Raw genomic sequence first — 21,479 nt, forward strand, 5'->3', positions numbered from 1 at the left:
GAGCTCTGCGCACAGGGGCCGAGGCCCCTCCGGGCCACCGGCACTCGGCTCCCCCAAGCTCGGCGCGCCCTACGCCCGCTGCCTCAGTCCCTCTGCTGCAGGATGGGGGGGCCGGGGGCACCGCGGGGGCGGGGCGGCGGGTTCCCAGGGCGGCCGGAAGGAGTGTGAGTGCGGGGGCGGGCCCCGCGCCGCCCCGCCCCAGGGAGGGAGCCCGGGGCGCAGCATCCTGGCGCGAGCTTTGGCCGCCGTTGCCAGTGCCGTCGGGGAAGGTCCCAGCGCGGACATGGCCTTGCGCGGCGCCCGCTCGGGCCCGAGTCCCCCACGCCGGGCGCAGTAGCCCCGCGAAGAGGCGGCCTCGACGGCGCAGACGGTCGGGCGGGAGGCATGGAGGCGGCGCACCTGCTCCCCGCCGCCGACGTGCTGCGCCACTTCTCTGTGACCGCCGAGGGCGGCCTGAGCCCGGCGCAGGTGACCAGCGCGCGGGAGCGCTACGGCCCCAACGGTGAGAGCGCGGGCCGGGCCGGGACAGCGGGGTCCGCGCGGGCCGCAGCCTCAGTTTCCCCCCAGCGCCGCGGCCGCGGAGCGGTCCACCCCCACCCCCAGCTCTCTGCCTCCGCGGGCGGGCAGGAAGCGAGGGCTCCGGAAACCTCTGCAGATGCTCTTGGGGCACCCGGCGGGCTGTGAGGCCACTTTTTCGGGGGGTGGGGTGGGGAACGGGTTCCGGGTTGGGAGGCCGGACGCCTGGCTCCCCCTCCCCTTCCCCTGCCTCCAGGCCCAGGGACCTGCACGGTCCTTGCATGCTGACCGCCTTCACAGACCCCATCCACTCTTGCAAACCCACCCCCATCGGCGGCCAGCGCTGGATCCCTGCGCCGCCCTGCAACCCGCCCGCACGGTGCAGGCGCGCACACGGAGACAGGCTGGCGACGGACCAGCCGGGGACTGAGGCCCAACCTCCCAGCTGGCCCCGGCGTCTCCCCCAGGGCTCGGTAAAACGCCCCGAAGGTGCAGCCTGTCAGCTGGTAGCCTTGGTGCCCCCACCCCCACCCCCAGGTCTTCCTCTTTCTGCAACCCGAGGCGGATGTGGCTGGCGGAGTCGGTGGGGGCTTTGCACTGCTGAGGCCGGAGACCCACCTCCCTGGGGGGTAGCACATTCAAGGCCACACTCGGGGAGTTAGTTGCCTGGGGGGGAGGTCTTTTCCGTCCTGGGTGACCCAGAGCGGTGCCTGCCCATCTGGGCAGGGAGGGAACCTTCACGCTGTCGCCGTCTGGGTGGGAAAGGTAATATTTCTTCTTCCTGAAAGGAGTGTGGGAATCTCCACCTGCCAAAGGGCACAGCAAGTGCCAGGTACTGTCCAGATGTGACCCTGCCACATTTGGAGGCCCTGTGAGGGTGGAAGATGTAGAGCGACCTGGGGAGCCAAATCGCTTCCAGGCAGGACTTGCCACCTCCTTCGTCCATCCCCAGAGTGTTAGGGGTCCAGAGAGAAATGTCCCCTCCATCGCCAAAGTGCAGCCTGGACCTGTGTCCTTTCAGGATTTGGGGCCTCACTCTTTCAGAGTTCCCAGCTAACCAGAGGGGGACAGTGCTCTGGCCCGAGCGTCTCACTACTCTGAGCTGGCTGAAAATTACAAAGAGCTGTCAGAAAGGAAGCTTTGGGTTTTGTATTGGTTTATGAAAACCACCTCTTATATAAATATTATCTTTCTGGAGCAGAAATCCTTTTTCAAAAAAATTAGTTGCTATATTTAGTTGCGCTGTGGGAGGAACTAGGGAGATAAATATTATTTAATATCCCCCATTAGTGACTTGGCAGAGAGGGTGTCATTGCTGCAGGAGAATGGGGCAGCTGGACCTGTCCCCCGACCCTGGGGAGGTGGTGGGGGTCAGGCAGCAGGTCTGGGGTGCACAGCCTCTTCTCTGCCACTGTGGCCTCCAGCTTGGGAGTTCTGATTCCCAAGGGAAACTGGAAACCCAGCCCTTAGTTCTGCCTCTAGAATCATATAGATTCTGCCCTGTATGGCCCTGGCCAACACCCCTCTTTTTTCTGGACCCCGTGTCTTCATCAGTTCAGCAGAAGAGGGGCTGATTGGGGAAAAGGGAGCCGCTAGTTCTCTCCATGCTGTTATGTCTAGGTGAAGGGATTTTGGGGTGCCTTGGCGACTGAGCACCTGTGTGAGGTGATGGGCAAGAACGTTAATGTGATGTGTAGGACCACAGAAAGGTAGATGAGCATGGGAAGGGGGTACATCAGAGGATGTGCATTAGGAAAATTTGGGAGGCCATTGATAGGCTCCCCTGTGCTAGTAATAATAAAAATTAATGTTCACTGACCATTTACTATGTGCCTGACACTTTTCATCTTGTATCTCATTTCTTCCCCCAAACAACTCTGTGAAAACAACTATTGTTATCCCTATTTTACGGAGGAGGAAACTGAGGCACCAGGAAGTTAGACAGCTTGTCCAGGGTCACACAGCAAGTGGTAGAGCTGGTTCTGGGTGCCTGCCCCTCTCTGGGCCTCATTTTCCATCTGTGTAAGGGGGTTCCAGGTTCTCCAGGCTCTGGTATCCTGGTGTTGGTGCCTGTGCTAGCAGGAGCTGGGGTCAGCTGGCAGGAGCTATTCCAGCTTTTCCCCCGGCTTCCATGGGGCCTTGAGGGCTCTTCCCTTGGGTCACTGATGGCTTTTCCTCAGGAAGCATTCCAGGGCTCTGGAAGTGGTCAGGGGAGGAGAGGGGAGCCAGCTGCCCCTTCCTGCCTCATATTCTCCCCACCCAGCCCCCGCCTGAGAAGGAGGCACGGATGTTCTCCATTCCCTACCTGCACAGCCTCTAGGGTGAGGCTGAGGGGTCTTTGAACCATGAGATCCTGGATAAGCAACTTTGCCTCTCTGCCTCAGTTTCTTCATCATAAGCGAGGCTACAAGAGGACCCATGTCATAGTGTTGTTTGTGAATGTTCATGGTACATCAAACCATCCCTCCTTGTAGCAGAAGAGGCTGGGCCTGGCTCCTAGCCAGAAGCTGGGTGGTGTGGTAGGTGGGAACTGCAGGTGGAGGGGAACACCCCAGGGACTAGTGTCCCCCTTACCCAGCAGTCTATGCACCTGCAAGGTCGTTACCGCTGGAAACCACAAGGAAGTTATTTGCTTAAGTCCTGAAGTTTGCAAATTACGCCAGCAGGAGGGAGGACGGGAAGCAGCTTGCTGGGGCTGCTGCCCTCCCACCTTCTCACCCTCCTCCCTCCTTAGAGCTGGGGGAGGGGGCCTCAGCAGTGCCGGCAGTGAGTATGCCAGCCACCTGGGAGTCCCCCATACATGGAAAACACCGCCTATCCCAACCCTGGCCTAGAGATGTGTCCTCTGAGGCCTGACCAGGGCGATGAATGAGATGCTCCCGGCCTAGTCCCTTTTGTAAGCTGGCCTTTCTCTGCAGGTCCTAGACGTGCTCAGGGCTCAGTTTCCTCAGGGGGCTTTCTCCATCCCTTCAATTTATCTTTTGAATAAAAATGCATACATAGTACAACATTCAAAGGGTATACACGGTATCCACAGAAAGACTCCGCAGCCCTGTCCCCAGTCACCACCCACTCCCAGTTATCCTCTGTGTCTTGTTTTCCCTTCCCAAGATATTCTGCGCATATACACGTCTGGATCTGTGATCTATGATCTTTTTTCCACACAAGAGTGGATTGCGAGCTGTTTTGCCTCTGCTTCCCATGTGACAGTCACTGTTGGAGCCGGGGCCACATGGAGCATTCTCGGGCGTCCTCAGGGTGACGCAGGTGGTTACGCAGGCTTTCGTTGTGTGGCTGTCCCGGCGTTTCTTCACCCTGGCTTTTGATGGGCACTGTGGTGGTTCTCAGCCTCCGCTATCCCACATGTCACAAAGGCATATCCTTGTCCCCATGTCATTTCACACACTTGTGAATATCATCAAAGGGTAAATTCCTAGAAGTGGCATTGCTGGGTCAAAGGGCGTGTGTCATTTCGTTTGACAGCTGTTGCTGAATTGTTCTCCATAAAGTTGTACCAATTGACCTGCCTGTTTCTCACCTCACCAAGGCAGGGATCATTGGACATTTTGATCTGTTTCAATTTGATAGAAAAGTGCCCTCTTATGGTTTTACTTTGGATTTCTCTGCTTACTAGTCAGGTTGGGCATTTTTTCATATATTTAGGAGTCATTTGGTTTTCTTGTGTCTGTGGACGAGCTGCCCATCACCTTTGCTGGATGTGAGCCAAAGCAAGAGGCAGAACTGGGTTGGGCATGTCTTGCCAAATGGGCCAACACCCAAGGGCCCTGGAGAGCCCAGTGAGAGTCGGGAGAGATCCCAGGAGGTCTCCAGGGGTGGTCTCTTTTCAGGGTAGCTGGGGGAGGAGAGGTGACGGGAGCTGGAGCCCCTCTTCCCGGGCTTCTCGCTGCCCATCTATGCAGTGGGTATGACAGCCCCAGGGCTGCCAGGTGGGAGGGATGGATGGTTTGGATTTAGATGCCTGCCAGGGATGTCAGCTGTGGCATTAGCTTCTGCCCTTAGCACATGTCCAGGTGGCCGCTGGAAATCCTGGGAAGCCCACAGAAATCAGACCAAGATGAGTGGGGCTGGTCAGGAAGGAGGAGGGAGTGAGATCTGAGTGCCCCACTGGCTGAGTGGCCTGGGGCATACTTGCCCTTCCTTCACCTTGGTGTCCTCAGTAGAGCAGAGATCAGACCCCGAGACTCCCTCAGGGCTTTATGGGTGTGCAATGACTCTTGGACCTGAGAGGAGGGTCACTTGTCTGCAGAGATTTGGAAGTTCCAGGTCATTCAAGCTTCACTCTGGTTTTCACACCCTCATGCTGTTGGGTAGCCTTAGAGCCCCCTCCCAGAGGCAGCGTCACGCCTGTCCCTTGGAGCTCTCCATCCCCTTGTACCAGAAGCTCCCCGAGGCAGGGAAAGGTCTGCCCACAGCACAGCTGGCACATAGATGCTGAGCAAAGCCTTCACAGGGGGTGTTTTAGTGCCAGATCTGCCAGGTAGGCTGTGGGCCCTGCAGAACAAGGCCCCCTGCAGCGTGGGGCCAGGTTGTCCACTCTAGGTGGGCCCTGGAGACCTGGGCAGGGCCAGGTGGGTTAATTGGGGCTGCCCAGCAAGGGCCTCTCCCTTATTCTGCAAGTGACAATTTAATTGCTCTGCAAATTTACCTTTGAGGAAGATCTTGGTAAGCACTTGCCTCTCCCAGCTGGAACTGACCTTTAGAAGCCGAAATACCAGTTTCCAGTGTTGGGAGAAGGAAGGAGTTAAGAAAGGGGAATTAGGGTAGCAGGTGGTGCTTGGAGCCTGGGGGCAGCCCTGGGCCTGCACCCTCCTTCTCCTGCGCTCTGGGCTGTGGGCCCAGGGCACTGGCCTGAATCGTGGGGCAACTGAGTAAACAATTCTGCCAAGCTGTGTGTGGACGCAAGGGTGACTCAGCCCCTCCCCACCCTGGAGGCACTCCATTCAGGGAGGGCATCCCCCCAGGCTGATAACTGCTGAGAGAAGGACAGGGTGCTCAGGGTATGGGGCTTTTCTGGGAAGTCTTCCTGGGAAGCTGGAGTTTAAATGAGGAGATGGGGAAGGGTACCCTGCACACAAGCAATGACCCAAACAAAATCTTAGAAGCAGAAAAGCTTTAACAAAATCAGGGGAGGTGGTAGCAATCTCGCTTGACTGGCAGATGGATGGATGTATGAGGTGGCGTCTTGCTTGACTGGCAGATGGATGGATGGATGTCTAAGATATGGGAGTGATTCTGGAAGGGCAGGCTGGGGCAGATCCCAGAAGACCTCGAAGGCTATGCTAAGGTTGGACTTTATTCTGCAGGCCAAGGAGAGCCACTGAAAGTCTATGAGCCTGGTAGAGGCAAGGTCATTCATTCATTCATAGATTTTTATTGAGCACCTACTGTGTGCCAGACAATGTTGCAGGTACTGGGGTCATTGCACTTAAAGTCCTACTGTCATGGAGCATACATTCTAAAAGCTATAATGGCTGATGTTGATTGAGCATTTACTGTGTGCTGTGCATATTCTAAGTGTTTTATGCATAGCATGTCACGTAATTTTCACACGAATTTTAATGAGGTAGTTACTATGATTATCCCCATTTTGCATATGGTGAAACTGAGGCACAAATGGGGTCACAGAACTACCAAAATTTAGAGCAGGATTTGAACTCAAGCCCTCTAGACGAGACTCCTTGCTCTAAGCCATGAAGCTTCTCTGATCATGTCAGACCCCATAGGCCAGCCCCACATTAGCCTATCTGTGGGTATGGGCCAGCTCAGTCTGGCAAGAGAGACCCAGAGCAAGGGTCGGCTGGAAGAGGCCATTATGTGAGAGGTCCAGAGGTCTACTATTCCAGATCAGTGGGGGTTATATGTTCCTGGGCTGGCCCAGCCGGCACATGGGAGAGAACAGCACATCCAGTGCAGCCTGGCAGCTTTGTGCAACCTACCAAGAGATGGGCATCTGGCACTGCTGAGGGCCCAATGCCACCACCATTTCTAGAGGAACTGGCTTAGGCTCCAACATGTAGCCTGGGGATAGCAATGGGGAACCAGAACCTTGCAGGGATGCCTGAGGAGGAGCTGGGAGGGTTCTAGCCCAACCTCTGGGCTCCCTCTGTGGCCCTGGGACTCGGTCTTGTGAGAGGAGAATTGGGTTCAGGGTTTTGGCAGGATTAGAGTTTGAAGCAGACCAGGCCCAAGCAGACAGGGCCTAGTAACCCCCAAAACACCCCCTGTGAGGACAGCAGAGCCTTTGGACCGGGATGATTTTGGCTGGTGGCTCTGGGGCCACAATAGAGGGATGAGCTGGTTGATGGGATGAAAGTATCCAGTCCAACAATCAGGCCATGGGACACCAAGTTTTTTCAGGTGACTTTGGCTAGGGGACATAGAGGGACCAGGGTAGGGAAGGCAGGACAGCCTAGGAGTTAGCAGGAGGTCCTGAACAGGGAATTGAGGGCTAGACCGCCTGAGCTCAAAACCCTTTCGGCCATTTCCACTTCCTAGCAGTGTGAACATGAGCTAGTCACCCAACCTCCCTGGACTTCAGTTGTCTGCTTTGTAAAATAGGAATAATAATTGCGTCCTTCTCAAGTTGTTTGAGAATCAAGAGAGTAATGCACAGGAGGAATTAGCATGGAACCTGGCACACTCCACACTAATCACTCGGCTGTGATTATTCTCACGTGCTCAGCACAATGCCTTCCCATTTATCTATGGACATAATGGAGGTAAAGGACCTGGCACACTGCTTGGTACATGGTGCTCAGTAAATGGGGCTCTTATTAATATTAACGACAATCTTCACAGCAGCCCTTCAGTGTGGGGGCAGGTACCCCATCTTCCAAATGAGACTCAGAGCCCCACAGGGAGCCAGCTGCTCAGGCAGCACCAGAACCATATGTACAGAGGGAGCCACAAAAATGTGTACACATTTTAAGAAAGGAAAAGTGTATTAAAATTGTAATACTCAATATATACCGATAACCAAAGATGAATGCAATCACGTTTGACTTCTGCAATGACAAGAGGTGCTCAAAGTGGTTCCATCAGCGTCCAGACCCTTCTGATTACGGCGAACTACTGCTTGAGCAACGCTGACCCGCGTGTCCACGTGTGTACCTGTTTTTGGCACCCCCAGTATGTGCATGTGTAGGATGCTATGACATCATGGCTGGCTGAGCCTTCGGTGCAGTAGGTGGGGGTGTTAGGGGAGCTCTGTGGCAGAAGCCAGGTCCGGGAAGAAGGCTGTATCCGTCAGGCTGACTTAGGGGAGCTGTAGAACAACTCCCAAATCTCAATGGCTCAACACAATAGAGGTCATTTCTTGCCCATGCTGTATATATCAATGGCAGGTCATCTGGAGGCTCTACGTCTCCTGCACGCTCTCAGGTTCACAGAGCAGACACCATCTCACAGGTTGCTGGTTGCGGTGCAGAGAGACAAAGAGGTCCAGAGCTGCGCTGTCCAACATGGCAGCCGCTAGCCTTATGGGACGATTTAAATGGAAATGAATGAAAAGTAAGTAAATTTAAAATTTAGCTACTCAGTGACACTAGCCACATTCCTAGTGCTGGGTAGCTTCATGTGGCTGGTGGCGACTGTATCGGACAGTTCCGCTCTAGGATACTTTCATCACCCCAGAAAATTCTGTTGGACAGCAACCTTCTAGAGAGTCTTGCACCAGCAGTTCAATGCTCTGGTCCAGAACTAACACATCCTGCCTTTCACAACGCACATACAGGGGCTGGGAAGTGCAGTCCTCACGTGTTCCCCCAATGTGGGGAGAATCAGAAGTACAGTAAGTTCTTACTTAACGTTGTCATAGGTTCTTGGAACTGCAGCAAAACAATGTATACAACGTGTAACAAAAACAACTGAACCATAGGCTAACTGATATAAATAAGAGTTCAGTTCTGCTGACATTCGTCAGTGTTATAAAGAAATGACACCGAACAAAATGATGTTATTCAAGGACCTGCTGTATTTGGGGAACAGCGTAATGCCCACCAGAGAGTGGATCCTAGGTCAGCTTGTGGATCAGAGAGCAGAAGGGGCGACCCAGGTGGAAGGGTAGAGGAAGAAGTATTTTTAGAGACTGACTGAGGCAGGCAGAGGGTGGCTAGTGGGGGGACTAGAGCTGGTATGTGTGTCATGACATGTGTCCCAACCCCAGACCTCACCCTTGCCAGAAAAATGCCTTAAGTAATACCGTGGCCTATGGGCTACATGCCTGACAGAGGGAGGGGTGAGGGAGACAGCAGCAAGGGTTCAGGTGAGGACTTAGAGATAAACTCTTCCTTTGGTCAGGAACCCTGAAGATGGCCACAGAGGTGAGGGTTTTAGGAGTCTCGCGGGTAGAGCGTGGCAGACGCAGGCTGATGTGTGCCACGAGATTGACACTGTTCAGTGCTGAGCCTGGGGCCGGGCCAAGATGACCTCTAAAGGACCATACTTCATCGGAGAACTGGCCCAGAAACCAGGCCTGGCCCTCCCCCAACCTTTCCTGTACGCTACAGCTAAATAGATCAGAAGGAAAAAGTCTGTTTGATTTTAATCTCAACGCAGGACACTGGAGATTACATTTTCCACGGAAAATGTCAGCCATTGCCTAAAATAGGACTTTGGAGAAAATGTTAGAAAGTGTATTTTTAGGTTACATGTTTCCCTCCTGGATTCCTGTAGTCCAGTGGGCTGCTTGATACTCTCCATGGTTCAGCTGCCAGGTGCAGACCCCAGACCTTCCAAACAGATGGTCTGGGAGAGGGCTCCCACGGGAAAAACTGATGGCAGGTACTCAAGCCAAAAACAGGTGGACAATGCAAGGACCTGTGTCCAGGAGGAGGAAGAGAGAGCCAGCCTGGCATGGGGCCTCAGAGTCTGAACAAGCTCCTGAGTGATGCCAGCACTGCCAGTCTGGAGTCCGTCCTCTGAGGAGCAGGGGAAAGAGGAGACAGGGCTCCGTTAGGTGGGGTCTGGGAGGAGCCTGAGGCCTCCTCCTAGAGCAGGGCCTGAGCTTGCCCCTTGGAGGGAGAAGCCCATCGGAGTCCCCTCTTCGGCTCAGCTCCAGCCCCTTTCTGCAGACCCACATAGACACACCTACTTGCTGTGTGACCTTGTTCAAGTCACTTCTCCACTCAACCTCAGTTCTTGCACCAGTGAACTGGTGGGAATTCCCGCCTTGCCTCCCCTATAGGCTGTTAGAAAGAATCAATAGCTTCAGATACTGAGGTCCCCAGCTCCTTCGGGAACAAAAGGTGCTTCAGGAAACGTAGGAGATAAAAATGGAGCCCACAAAATGATAGCAGGTCTTGGAGGTGTTTGAAAACATTGTTCTTCAAAATATTCTATGGATCTGAGTGGGATTGCGCACGCAGGGTAGGTCGTCACTGAGTTGGCCTGGAATGCAGGGCCTGGGAGGGGACGAGTTGCGATTCAGCCTCTAGGAGCTGAATTGCACAGGGTTTCTCATTGTGTGCCATGCTGGCTGCTGGGGTCGTGTCCAGGGGAAGCCTCCGGAGGGTGGGACTCAGAGGGCTAGCTATGACGCAGACCTTGGCTCAGTGGTCCTGCAGGAGCAGGTGTGTCACAGGCAGCCCGAGCTGATGTTTGCAACTTGAGAGGGGGGCTACCTTGCTATGGGGTGAAAGCATCTGGGCTCAGACGATCCATTCTGTGACCTCAGCGCTGTGGGGACATAGCCAGACCATTGTGGTCGTCTGGGTGGGCACGGGGAGGGGATACTCAGACCCCTCCAAGGCTCCATTGCATAACCCAGTCGTTTCTTGTCTCCTCATGACTCCGGTGCCTGCTGGATCCCGCAGAGCTCCCAACCGAGGAAGGTGAGGCTGGGCCCAGGGTGGGCTGCGAGGCCAGTCGGCGAAATCCTTGGGCCATTCACTGTCAGATTGTGTCCTCCCCTCTGTGACAGACTGACGACCTGCGGAGCCCCCAGCGTCGCCCACCTGTGCCTCTCAGGGCCTGGGGCTCTCTCTCTTCGACTAGTAGAGAGGGAATGGGCCGGGTGGTCCCCGGGGGTGACCCAGCACTGAATGGGGTCAGGTCCGTCGGTCTGGGTGCAGGCCTCACGCAGTGTTCCCTTCCCAGGGAAGTCCCTGTGGGAGCTGGTGCTAGAGCAGTTCGAGGACCTTCTGGTACGCATCCTGCTGCTGGCTGCCGTGGTCTCCTTTGTAAGTAGGGCCCCCGTCCATGGCATCAGGCAGCCTGGGGAGGAGACGCGGGGAGAGCCAGGGCAGGGCAGAGCTCAGAGCTCCGGGCTCTGGACACAGGGCTGTCCTCTCAGCGGGGGGCACCCCTGGGCCCTCCACACCCTTGCAATCCTCCACTGGACCTTCCTCCCACCCGTCCCTTCCATCCTGTCTGTCAGAACATCTGACCCTGCTGTCTTGGTGCAGGGTCAACCTCAGCACTATTGACGTTTTGGACCAGATGGTTCTTTGTTGTGGGCCTGTCCTAATCGCTGCAGAATATTATTTAGCAGTGTCCCTGGCCTCCACCCACCAAATGCCAGCGGCACTCCCCAATTATGACAGTCAAATCGTCAGAAGTTGCCACATGTCCCCGTGGGGCAAAACCACCCCGGTTGAGAGCCCCTTCCGTGGCTCCCAGTGCCTCTCAGAAGACTTTAGGCCTTAAGCTCCTGCAGCCTCCTCAGGGCTACTGCTCCTCTTTGCTCTTGCTCCATTCCTGCTGCCCGGATCCCTCCTGGACCCACAGGGCCACGGGGCCAGGCTGGAGCAGTGGGGGAGGGGTCAGTGCTTGTCATCAGTGGCTGAGCAACAGAGACCCGAGGGTAACACGGAGAAGTGGCTTCCCTGAGGGTGGGCTTGATTCCTGCCCCGGGCCCTGTGCCCAGCAGAGCCTGGGGAGCAGGGTACCTCATCTTGGTGACGTGGCATGCAAGAGCAGCAGGGGCCCTGGTGGGACCAACTGCCCCTCCAGCCAGCTGTGTCTGTCCCTCCTGACCACTCACTTTCCTTGTGGAAACCGAGGACTTTTACAGAGAACAAAAGGCCTCTGAATAATCGATTTTTAGGGATGAAAGTCATGAATAAGGCAAGTGCCTAAAGTGGCTGAGCCGAAAGGGTGCCGGTACCCCTTCACAGTACAGATGGGCACACGGAGGCCCATGAGGGGAGTGACAAGTATCCAGTTGGGCCAAGAGGTGGGAACGAGATTTGAACCTGGTCTTCCGCCTCCTGGCCTGGGCTCTGGCCGGAATCTTGCTCCTCTGGCCACGGACTTGGAGGGTGAATGTGAGCCTGCAGCAGGATCAGCTGGGCTTGTTAAAACAGACTGCTGGGCCCCACCCCAGAGTTTCTGGCTACGGAGGTGTGGGATGGACCCTGGGGTGCGTCTGTAGCAAGTTCCCAGCTGATGCTGATGCTGGTCTGGGCACCACACCTGCAGAGCCACAGCCAGGCCGACAGTGAGACCTCCAGCTGTGGGGCAGCTGTCCCTTTGCCCCCCCGTCACTGAAAGTTGGAGGGTGGGACTTGGGCTGTGGTGGCCACCGCTGTCAGGGTCTGGGTGTCCTGAGCCAAGGCCTTCTCAGAATGCCCTCTCCAAGCCCAGGGCTCCCCAGTGGTGTCTCCCCCAAGAGACTCAGGGTACAAAGGAAGTGGTGAGCAGACCCTGGCCCACAGCTCACCAGCTCTGATCCTGGTAGGTCCTGGCTTGGTTTGAGGAGGGCGAGGAGACCACGACAGCCTTTGTGGAGCCACTGGTCATCATGCTGATCCTCGTGGCCAATGCAATCGTCGGCGTGTGGCAGGTGAGAGGCACAGGGGTGGGGCCGGGCCCTGGGTTCTCACGGCTGCTGCGTGGGACCTCTCCCTAGTGCAAGTCCTACTTCCATCTCCATCCCAAGCCCCAAGGATGTCACTCCAAGGAGGGGGCCTACTGGAGCCAGCAGGGACAGACAGCTGCCTGCCTCATGTTCTGCAGGAACGCAATGCTGAGAGTGCCATCGAGGCCTTAAAGGAGTATGAGCCTGAGATGGGCAAGGTGATCCGCTCGGACCGAACGGGCGTGCAGAGGATCCGCGCCCGCGACATCGTCCCCGGAGACATTGTGGAAGTGGCTGGTATGATGGGGGCCTCCTCCTTTCATTACGTGACACTGGTGAGCCCATCCCTCTCTATGCTCCTACCTTTCTGGCCGTATATGCAGAGGGGGTGGTTATCAGATCCCTCCAAAGCTCTTTGGCCCAAAGCCCGTTGGACAGATGAGACTGCAGGCCAGGGAGCAGGGTCCACCTGAGGGATCACAGGTTAGGCCCCTGCCTCTCAGCCCAGCCTCGGTTCCTGGGAGCCCTCCTAGGTTTCCCGGGGGGCGGCGCCCAAAGCCACACTCAGCTGTTTCCTCCCTGCAGTGGGAGACAAAGTGCCTGCTGACCTGCGTCTCATCGAGATCAAATCCACCACGCTGAGGGTAGACCAGTCCATCCTGACGGGTGAGGCCCGGAGGCCGGGCTCAGCAGGGGCTGGGGCGGGGGCTGCGGGCATCTTCACGTGGGGCTTCTCATTTCTGATTCTACAACCAGGTGAATCCGTGTCTATAACCAAGCACACAGATGCCATCCCGGATCCCAGAGCTGTGAACCAGGACAAGAAGAACATGTTGTTTTCCGTGAGTCCCTGGGGCTTTTGCTTGGAAAATGATAATAAAAAGAATCCAGAGAAATCAGTTAAAGCCCTACAGGGAAGAACCTCATCGATTGTTGACAATACATACAAATTTATAGTAAAATACTAGCTTGTGTTTACTGAAGGCTGTGCCTGGCACTGTGCTAAACCCTTTACATGTATTACTTTATTTAATCCTCACAGCACCTTTGAAATAAATGCTCTCCTTATCTGTATTTTCCAGTCAGGAAACAGGCACAGAGAGGTTAAGTACATTGCCCAAGGTCACACAGCCAGTGAATGGCAGAGCTGGGAAGTGAATTCACATAGTCTGACTCCAGAGCTCTTCCTCTTACCTGCTAGGCCTGTCCTGCCTCAGTCTGGAGAGGAGTGGAGTTTGCCTATAATCACTCAACAGAGAATCTTCTAGAGGGAAGAGGGTTGCCAAAGTGGTAGAAGATGGCAGGAACAGTCCATTTCTCCAGTGGGAAAACCAACCCCCAAGGCAAGACACCAGGCCCTCCTGGCTCTTTTTAGGGAGCGTGATGGGTTCAGCTCTGGTGGGAGTGATCTGCCCCAGAGGCCTCAAAGGGACTTAACCAGTGATTCTCACGGGCTGCCCAGAAACAGCCTGAAGCCCGGCACCAAGGTCACAAGGAAAGCTCAGCCCCGTCAGCAGTGGCACGGGGCCCCAAGTTATCATTTGCCAGAGAAACTTCCCGGAAGTGAACAGAAATGGAGAAAGTGAATTTCACCCAGAGCGTTTCCTGAGGAGAGCACCCTGCCTAGATGCAGGGGAGCCTTGGGGTGAGGAGGGGTCTCCCAGGGGCATGCTGGGGCATCAGCAGCTGTCACTAAGGAGTTTTTTAAGGAGGATGCTCTGGCTAACTGCCAGTCATTTCCTTAGCTGAGGGGCCTGCAAGTGGGAGGCAGAGCTGCATTACTCAGGGCAAAGGAGAAGCTGGCTGCCACCAGCACCCCCGTCTCTCCAGCCTAGGCACAGTGCACCTGTCTGAAGGGGTACTGAGTTCTTAGCCTCCTCAGAGCTGCTGTGTTGTGGGGCTCTGTTGGGTCACTTTCCAGAAGAGGACATGCAGGCTCAAGGCTGGCTGGCCGTTACGACAGGATTTAGGGATTTTACCAGGGCCTTGGGAATGCATGGACTTCAGCTCAAGTTTGCTGGATTCTTCAGTAAATAGTTCCGGACCGTCTCCCTGGGACCATAGTAAGCTGCCCTCCTGTCTGGCCACATTGGTTGTTTATGAATCATATTTCAATGGCCTGGTGCCGTGCTGTGCTAGTTGATCATACTGTCAGTATGGGCCCAGTGCTTCCTCTGTGCCAGGTGCCATGCTAGGCACTGGGGATGTGGTGCTAAACCCAGTCCCTGCCTTCCCAGAGCTGAACTAGCATGGGGATGACAGCAATCACTCAGTATTACTAATCACTGTAGTACTCAGTACTGCATCAGTCTAGGAGCACTAAGTGACGTGGAGATAGAGCGAGCCACGCAGGGGAATGAGAGCCCTACCCTGGCCTGCAGGAGTCCGGGGTCCTGGGTTCCGGCTGGGGTGCTAAGCAGCCCTGCCCTCGTTCCTCCCTCGGCCAGGGCACCAACATCGCGTCAGGCAAGGCATTGGGGGTGGCTGTGGCCACAGGCCTGCAGACAGAGCTGGGTAAGATCCGGAGCCAGATGGTGGCTGTGGAGCCAGAGCGGACGCCCCTGCAGCAGAAGCTGGACGAGTTTGGGCGACAGCTGTCCCGTGCCATCTCCGTGACCTGCGTGGCTGTATGGGTCATCAACATTGGCCACTTTGCCGACCCCGCCCACGGCGGCTCCTGGCTCCGCGGCGCCGTGTACTACTTCAAGATTGCTGTAGCCCTGGCCGTGGCTGCCATCCCCGAGGGCCTCCCGGCTGTCATCACTACATGCCTGGCGCTGGGCACACGGCGCATGGCACGCAAGAATGCCATCGTGCGGAGTCTGCCCTCTGTGGAGACCCTGGGCTGCACCTCGGTCATTTGCTCCGACAAGACAGGCACGCTCACCACCAATCAGATGTCTGTCTGCCGGGTGAGTGTGTACGGCCAGCTGGGGGTCTCGCTGTGCGGCCGTGTAACACTCGGCAGTCTGGGCTCCCTCTCTGGACTGCTCCTTGACTCCTTTTTGGCCGGGGATGGAGGACAGAACCTGTGGGCTGCCCCAAGGTGGGGAGCAGATCCAGGAATTCATGGGGCAGAGCAGCAAAGCCTGGCGGGACATGTGTCACTAGGAGCCATGGGTCACTATAGGACCCTGGCAGGTCACTGCCCATCTGTGAGCTTCAGTTTCCTCATCTGAAGTTTCAGTGGGCAAGCCCTGCCAGTTAACCAGAGAGAATGTAGGAGAGGGTTAGATACGGCCTTGGCATCTGAACCAAGCTGAGCTGGGACCCAGGTTCCATCCTCCTCCACCATAACTCTGCAGTCAGCACTGTTACCAGATATGCCAGCTCCAATGACCTGGGAAGGGCCAGGGCAGGAATTATTCATTCCCTGGTACTTGATCCCAGATCCTGGGCCCACTGCCCACATGCTCCAGGGATTCTGGCTGAGACGCCAGCAGACCCAGGGGGCAGAGAGTAGGTGGGGTGATAGTGAAGGTTGTGGCTTTCCTACCCGTCCCAGGTTCTCCCATCACTGCTCTCCCACCCCTGCTCCTATAGTCTGCCCATTGGGCCTTGGAAACCCAGACTCTGTATCTGAGACCTTAAAGCCCCATCAAAACCCATCAGAGGCTGCTGCAGGGAAAGGGTCACCGGCAGCTTGACTGTGCTGCTAAAATCCCTAGTAGGACTTCATTAGAACAAACAGGTCCTTGGCAGAAATGAAGACGTGAAAAGCACAATGTAGGGAAGTTGTAGAGGCCTTCCATGCTGATGAAGGGCTGAGAAGAACTTGACTTCTTAGAGGCTGTGCTGGCTGGAGGGCTGTCCCCAGGAGCAGGGAAGAGAGCGTGAAGGAAGGGACATTTAATGAGCACCTGCTGTGTGCTGGGCTGGCCATAGGTTTGGGAATATGCAGTGAGGCATTTTCTAGGAAGCAAGAATTATCTCCCTGGTAGAGCTGGCTGACAAATGGTCTTCCCTGGGAGGGATGAGCCCCTATCCATGAGGTGCACAGGTAGGCGATGGGTGACATAGCAGGCCCTTACTGTCTGTAGACACCTTTGGGCAGAAGGGGTCTGCCCCAGAGTGGAGTATGGGTTTCCTCCTTTGGAGGCCTAGAACTCATCCACTTGAAGGGAAAGGAGGGAAGCTGGACTCTGATCCCACTTTCTCCCCATGTTACCAGTGAAGAAACAGGCTCAGGTGCTCAGCCCAGGTCACACAGCGAGATGGGCAAGCATCCAGGCTTCCTGCCCCAGAACATAGTTCTGTCAAGCTGGGAGCTGCCCCCAGAACAGTGAAGAGTCTGCCACAAACCCCCCAGGAGTCCAGAGCAAATGGGCACACTGGAGCTGGACACACCTGGGCAGAGCAGAGGGGCCTCACCTCAGCCTGAACTCTACTCTTATGCTGCAGCTCTGAGACCCTTAGGGAGGGAAGGCCACAAGCTTCCCTGAGGGCCCACAGGACCCCACCTTGGGGTCAGGCTTTATTCAAATTGGCTGCCCAGGGAGGAAGGAGGTGAGGGCTCAGCTCATCATGCCCCTGTGTTTCCCATTCCCAGATGTTCATTGTAGCTGAGGTGGAAGCAGATGCCTGCCGTTTGCACGAGTTCACCATCTCTGGCACCACATATGCTCCGGAGGGCGAAGTGTGAGTGCTGGGCGAGCTGGGCGAGGGGGCACAGGTGGGCGTGGTTTCCTGGTGGACCCCGCTACATAGCTCAGCTCTGGGAGTTTCAATGAGTGACGGCTCCTGGGGGCGGGGCCAAAAGGCTGGACACCTCCCGGGGGCAGGGCCAAGGTCCCTTTACTCACCGCCCGGCTCGTCAGGCGGCAGGGAGAGCAGCTGGTGCGTTGTGGGCAGTTCGATGGGCTGGTGGAGCTGGCCACGATCTGTGCTCTGTGCAACGACTCGGCGCTGGACTACAACGAGGTGAGCCCCTACTCCCGGTCACGAGCTCCCTAGGATCCAAGCTTTCAAGACAGACCCTTCGTCCAGAGTCTCAAGGCTCCCAGGGTGGGTGGTTCCTGCCCCTTGGGAGTGCCACACCCCAGGAACACTGCCACCCCTGCATACCTCCACTGCCGCTCCTCCCTTTTCGTCTGACTGGCTTCTGAACCGGGCTCTGGGGCTCTTGGGCTGTGGAGGACTGTAGTGTAAGGGGCTGAAGGGCCTGAGGGAAGAGATTGGGGTGTAGGACTAATGAGGGTGTTTCAAGCATAAGGCACAGCCCAGAAAAGGCCACAGGCCATAACAGCCTGATGTGCTTTCGGCATTGAAGGCTCTTCCCTGTGGCTGCAGCAGTGGAGTGGGGCATGCAGGAAGGAGGATGCCCATCTGAGGGGAAGGCCTTGGCCACACCAAGTCAGGCCGATGCCAAACTGAGGGCAGTAGACAGGCACTGAAGTATTTTCAGCAGTGGAGTGATATGCTCAGATTTACATTTACAAAAGATCCGCCAGGCTTCTGTGTGGGGGACAGAACAGACAGGGCAAGCCTGGAGCCAGGGAGCCCTGTGTGGTTGCCCAGAGCCATGCCGGCTGAGTCTTGGCTCAGGGAGATGGGATAAGGCGTAGGTTGAAGACAGACTCAGGAGCCCAAATTCTGGGATTTGGTGGCTGGTTAGGTGAAAGAGAGGGTGAGGGTCAGGGTAGCTTCTGGTTGCTGTCCTGCTGAGACTGTCACTAAAGTGGCAAATGTAGGGAGAGAGGTGGCCTGAGGGTCCCCAGGGAACAAGGTCCAAGGGGAAGCCAGTGGACATGTAGGCTTGGAGCTTAGGAGAGAGGTCGAGGCTAGTCTGGGCACTGGCTGTCATGAGCCTGTGAAAGGTGGAGGCAGGGACCACATGAGGCCTCAGGGAGAAAGGGTGGGAGGGAAGAAGCAGGACCCCGACAGCAGGATTTAGAAAGAGGAACGTGGCAAAGAAGACAGAAGGAGCCAGCGGAGAAGGCAGAGGACAGGTGGGGTGCATGGCCATTGGTGTCGGGAGAAGGGAGGGTCAGAGGGGAAGGTGAGCGTCAGTGCCAGACACCCCCCAGATTCCCTGTCAGCTGGACTAAGAAGGGCCCACAGGCCTGGAGCTAAAAAGGCTGCAGGTAACTGGCAGAGGGAGCTCCAGGGGGCAGCGAGGGAGTGGGGAGTGAGTGGGAGGTGAGGCTGGAGGCCCCTGTGGGGGCTGCCCTGCCCCTCATTCCCTGTACTCTGGGCCCCACCAGGCCAAGGGTGTATATGAGAAGGTGGGAGAGGCCACAGAGACAGCCCTGACTTGCCTGGTAGAGAAGATGGATGTGTTTGACACCGACCTACAGGCCCTGTCCCCAGTGGAGCGAGCCGGTGCCTGCAATGCGGTGAGTAGGGTCGGGGCTCAGGCCACAGGCTGCATGGCTGGGCCTTCTGGGGCATCTGGAGAAGAGAGAGAGGAGAATTTACTCTGGGGAGGCTTCTGGGAGGAGGACCTTAGTAAGACTTGGCTAGGGAGAAGAGAAAAGAAAGGAAAAGACGGAGTGCGGTCCGTGACTTGGAGTTGGGAAATGCACAGCATGGTCAGGAAATGGCAACGTTTTAGGATTTCTGGGGCTGGAGAGGGAGATGGAGGCCTCGAATGCCAGGACCATTGTGCAGGGCGCAAGAGTGTTTTCATGGGGCCGAGAGACTGGTGAGAAAGCACTGAGAGCTGCTGGCTCTGCCCCTCACACCCTGACCCGGCTGGGCCCTGTAGGTCATCAAGCAGCTGATGCGGAAGGAGTTCACCCTGGAGTTCTCTCGAGACCGGAAGTCCATGTCAGTGTACTGCACGCCCACCCGCACTGGCCCGGGGGCCCAAGGCAGCAAGATGTTTGTGAAGGTGGGACCCGCCTGACTGGCCTGGGGCCTCTTCATACGTAGGGCCCTAGGGGACCTGGTCTCCAGTCCTCTGAAGAGCCAGAGTCTGCAGCTAGAGGGAGGTGTGACAGAGGGAGGTGTGAGGCCCACTGTCAAAGCAGTGAATTCAGAACAAGGGTGGTGGAGCTGCTGTGAGGGGCTGGGAGCAGGATCCAGGATTGGGAGAGACGATGCCAGGGCCAAGGGCTAAGGCCTGCCCCTCGTCATGGCCCCAGCTCTGGGCTGAGAGGCACTGCCTTGTCACATGACCTTGGGGTCACCCATGCTCCTCCGTGGAGCTCGTTCTCCCCATCTGAACAGCAGGGTCAGGCTAACAGGTCTCCAAAGCCCTTAGCCTCTGACTGGGAGTGTTGAGGTGGGTCATGCCCGCCTTTGGTTCCTTCGTGTTCCTTCCCAGAGGAAAGGCCTCAGCCCCGTCCAGACCTCTGCCCACAGCATCTCCTGTTGCTGCTTTGGAACTTGAAGTAGAAATCAGAGCCCTCACTTCACCCCACCATGGAGGTTTTGGCCCCGTTTGAAATCAAAAGGCTTTTTCTGCATGGAGAGCTTGGCTGATTTGAAAATATAACGGTGCCCTTTGGGGAGAAAAAGAAGGCACAGATGGCATGTTGTTCAGAGGCTATTCCCAGGCGTGGGGTGATGTCCGAGGTGAGACCCCAAGGCCACTGAGGGGTTTGCCACCCCCAAGACGTCCTCAGAGCCACACCCACCACACTCTCTGCATGGCTCTGTTTCTGGTCCCCAAACAGGGCGCAGCCTGCCTCCTGCTGCTGATTTGGGATCCTAGTAGCACCAGGCTGGCAGGGAGGCAGGGCCTACAGGAGGGCTGTCATTCCCACCCCCAGAATGCTAGAGCAGGCCTTCCCAGCTACGGGGCGGTGTGGGGGGAGGGTGCCATCCCCTGGGTGGCCATGACCCGCTCCCCTTTTTCCTTTGGATTTTCTCACAGTGGCCCCCATTTGGTTCCCACTCTGGGCTTTCAGAGAATGGATTCTGCTCCGTGCCTTGCCGTTTGTCCTCTTCAGTGGCCTTCCTTTATACCTGGGCCTCAATTTCCTGAGTTGGGCAGGAGGGAGATGAGAGGTCCTGATGACAAGTTCCTTCCTCCTCCCCAACATTGCAGGGGGCTCCTGAGAGTGTGATTGAGCGCTGTAGCTCAGTCCGAGTGGGGAACCGCACAGTACCCCTGAACACCACCGCCAGGAAGCAGATTCTGGCCAAGATCCGGGATTGGGGCTCAGGCTTGGACACGCTGCGCTGCCTGGCACTGGCTACCCGGGACGCGCCCCCGAGGAAGGAAGACATGCAGCTGGATGATTGCAGCAAGTTCGTGCAGTATGAGGTAGGTGCTGGCACAGGGTCCTAGCGCTGGAGGCAGTGCATGCGCCTGCAGCAGCCGGGCAGGCGGCAGGCTGAGGATGGGCCCCGGCCACACTGGCATCTGCCCCCTCCCTACAGACGGACCTGACTTTCGTGGGCTGCGTGGGCATGCTGGACCCTCCGAGGCCCGAGGTGGCCGCTTGCATCGCACGCTGTCGCCAGGCCGGCATCCGTGTGGTCATGATCACAGGGGACAACAAAGGCACGGCTGTGGCTATTTGCCGTCGGCTGGGCATCTTCAAGGACACAGAGGACGTGACGGGCAAGGCCTACACGGGCCGTGAATTCGATGACCTCAGCCCCGAGCAGCAGCGCCACGCCTGCCGCACAGCCCGCTGCTTCGCCCGTGTGGAACCTGCACACAAGTCCCGAATTGTGGAGTACCTACAGTCCTTTAACGAGGTCACTGCAATGGTGAGGCCACAAGATGAGCCTGGGGAAGGTGGTGAGGAGTGGGGGAACCGCTTGCCACAGGGCTTGGAACCCCGGCTTCTGTTTCATTTTCTTTTCCCCCCAGCATTTTGTTACAAAAAAATTCAAACACAAAGAGAAATTGAAATAATTTTCAAGTGAGTGCCTGTATATCCACCGTCTAGGTTCTACAAATAATATATTTGTTACAATTTGTTTTATCACATACCTATCATCTATCCATCCTTAATCCATCTCTTCTTAAATACATTTCAGAGTAAGTTGTAGACATGCGTACACTTCGTATACTCTAGAGAGCAGTATTTGTGGTTCTTTTGTTTTTGTTTTTTTTTCCTGTTTGAGGTAAAACTTCCATGCAATGAAACACGCAAGTCATAAGCATGTCATTTATTAGATGAGTTCTGCTAAATGCACACACCTGTGTCACCCAAAGCCTTATCACGATAGAGAACATTATCCTCAA

At 56.3% G+C, this 21,479-nt stretch overlaps 1 protein-coding gene across 4 annotated transcripts in view; it reads left to right on the forward strand.

Moving 5' to 3' along the window:
• Nucleotides 1–208: 208 nt before the first annotated feature.
• ATP2A3 (ATPase sarcoplasmic/endoplasmic reticulum Ca2+ transporting 3) overlaps nt 209–21,479 on the forward strand; it is a 33,488-nt gene continuing 12,217 nt past the window's right edge. For 2 of the 4 annotated variants that reach the window (XM_081028349.1, XM_081028352.1), the window contains exons 1-14: nt 283–502; nt 10,350–10,367; nt 10,633–10,715; nt 12,215–12,319; nt 12,493–12,631; nt 12,920–13,000; nt 13,091–13,176; nt 14,782–15,246; nt 16,884–16,972; nt 17,152–17,254; nt 18,538–18,669; nt 19,041–19,166; nt 20,328–20,546; nt 20,663–20,998. In XM_081028349.1, the coding sequence (XP_080884475.1) occupies nt 385–502; nt 10,350–10,367; nt 10,633–10,715; nt 12,215–12,319; nt 12,493–12,631; nt 12,920–13,000; nt 13,091–13,176; nt 14,782–15,246; nt 16,884–16,972; nt 17,152–17,254; nt 18,538–18,669; nt 19,041–19,166; nt 20,328–20,546; nt 20,663–20,998 (2,100 nt within the window). In that variant the 5' untranslated portion in view covers nt 283–384. Of the gene's footprint in view, nt 503–10,349; nt 10,368–10,618; nt 10,716–12,214; nt 12,320–12,492; nt 12,632–12,919; nt 13,001–13,090; nt 13,177–14,781; nt 15,247–16,883; nt 16,973–17,151; nt 17,255–18,537; nt 18,670–19,040; nt 19,167–20,327; nt 20,547–20,662; nt 20,999–21,479 lie in introns of all 4 variants that reach the window. The other 2 variants (XM_081028351.1, XM_081028350.1) reach the window with 2 other exon arrangements.

The sequence above is a fragment of the Rhinolophus hipposideros genome, assembly GCF_964194185.1.
Source record: "Rhinolophus hipposideros genome assembly, chromosome: 20".
NCBI classification, from domain to species: Eukaryota; Metazoa; Chordata; class Mammalia; order Chiroptera; family Rhinolophidae; genus Rhinolophus; species Rhinolophus hipposideros.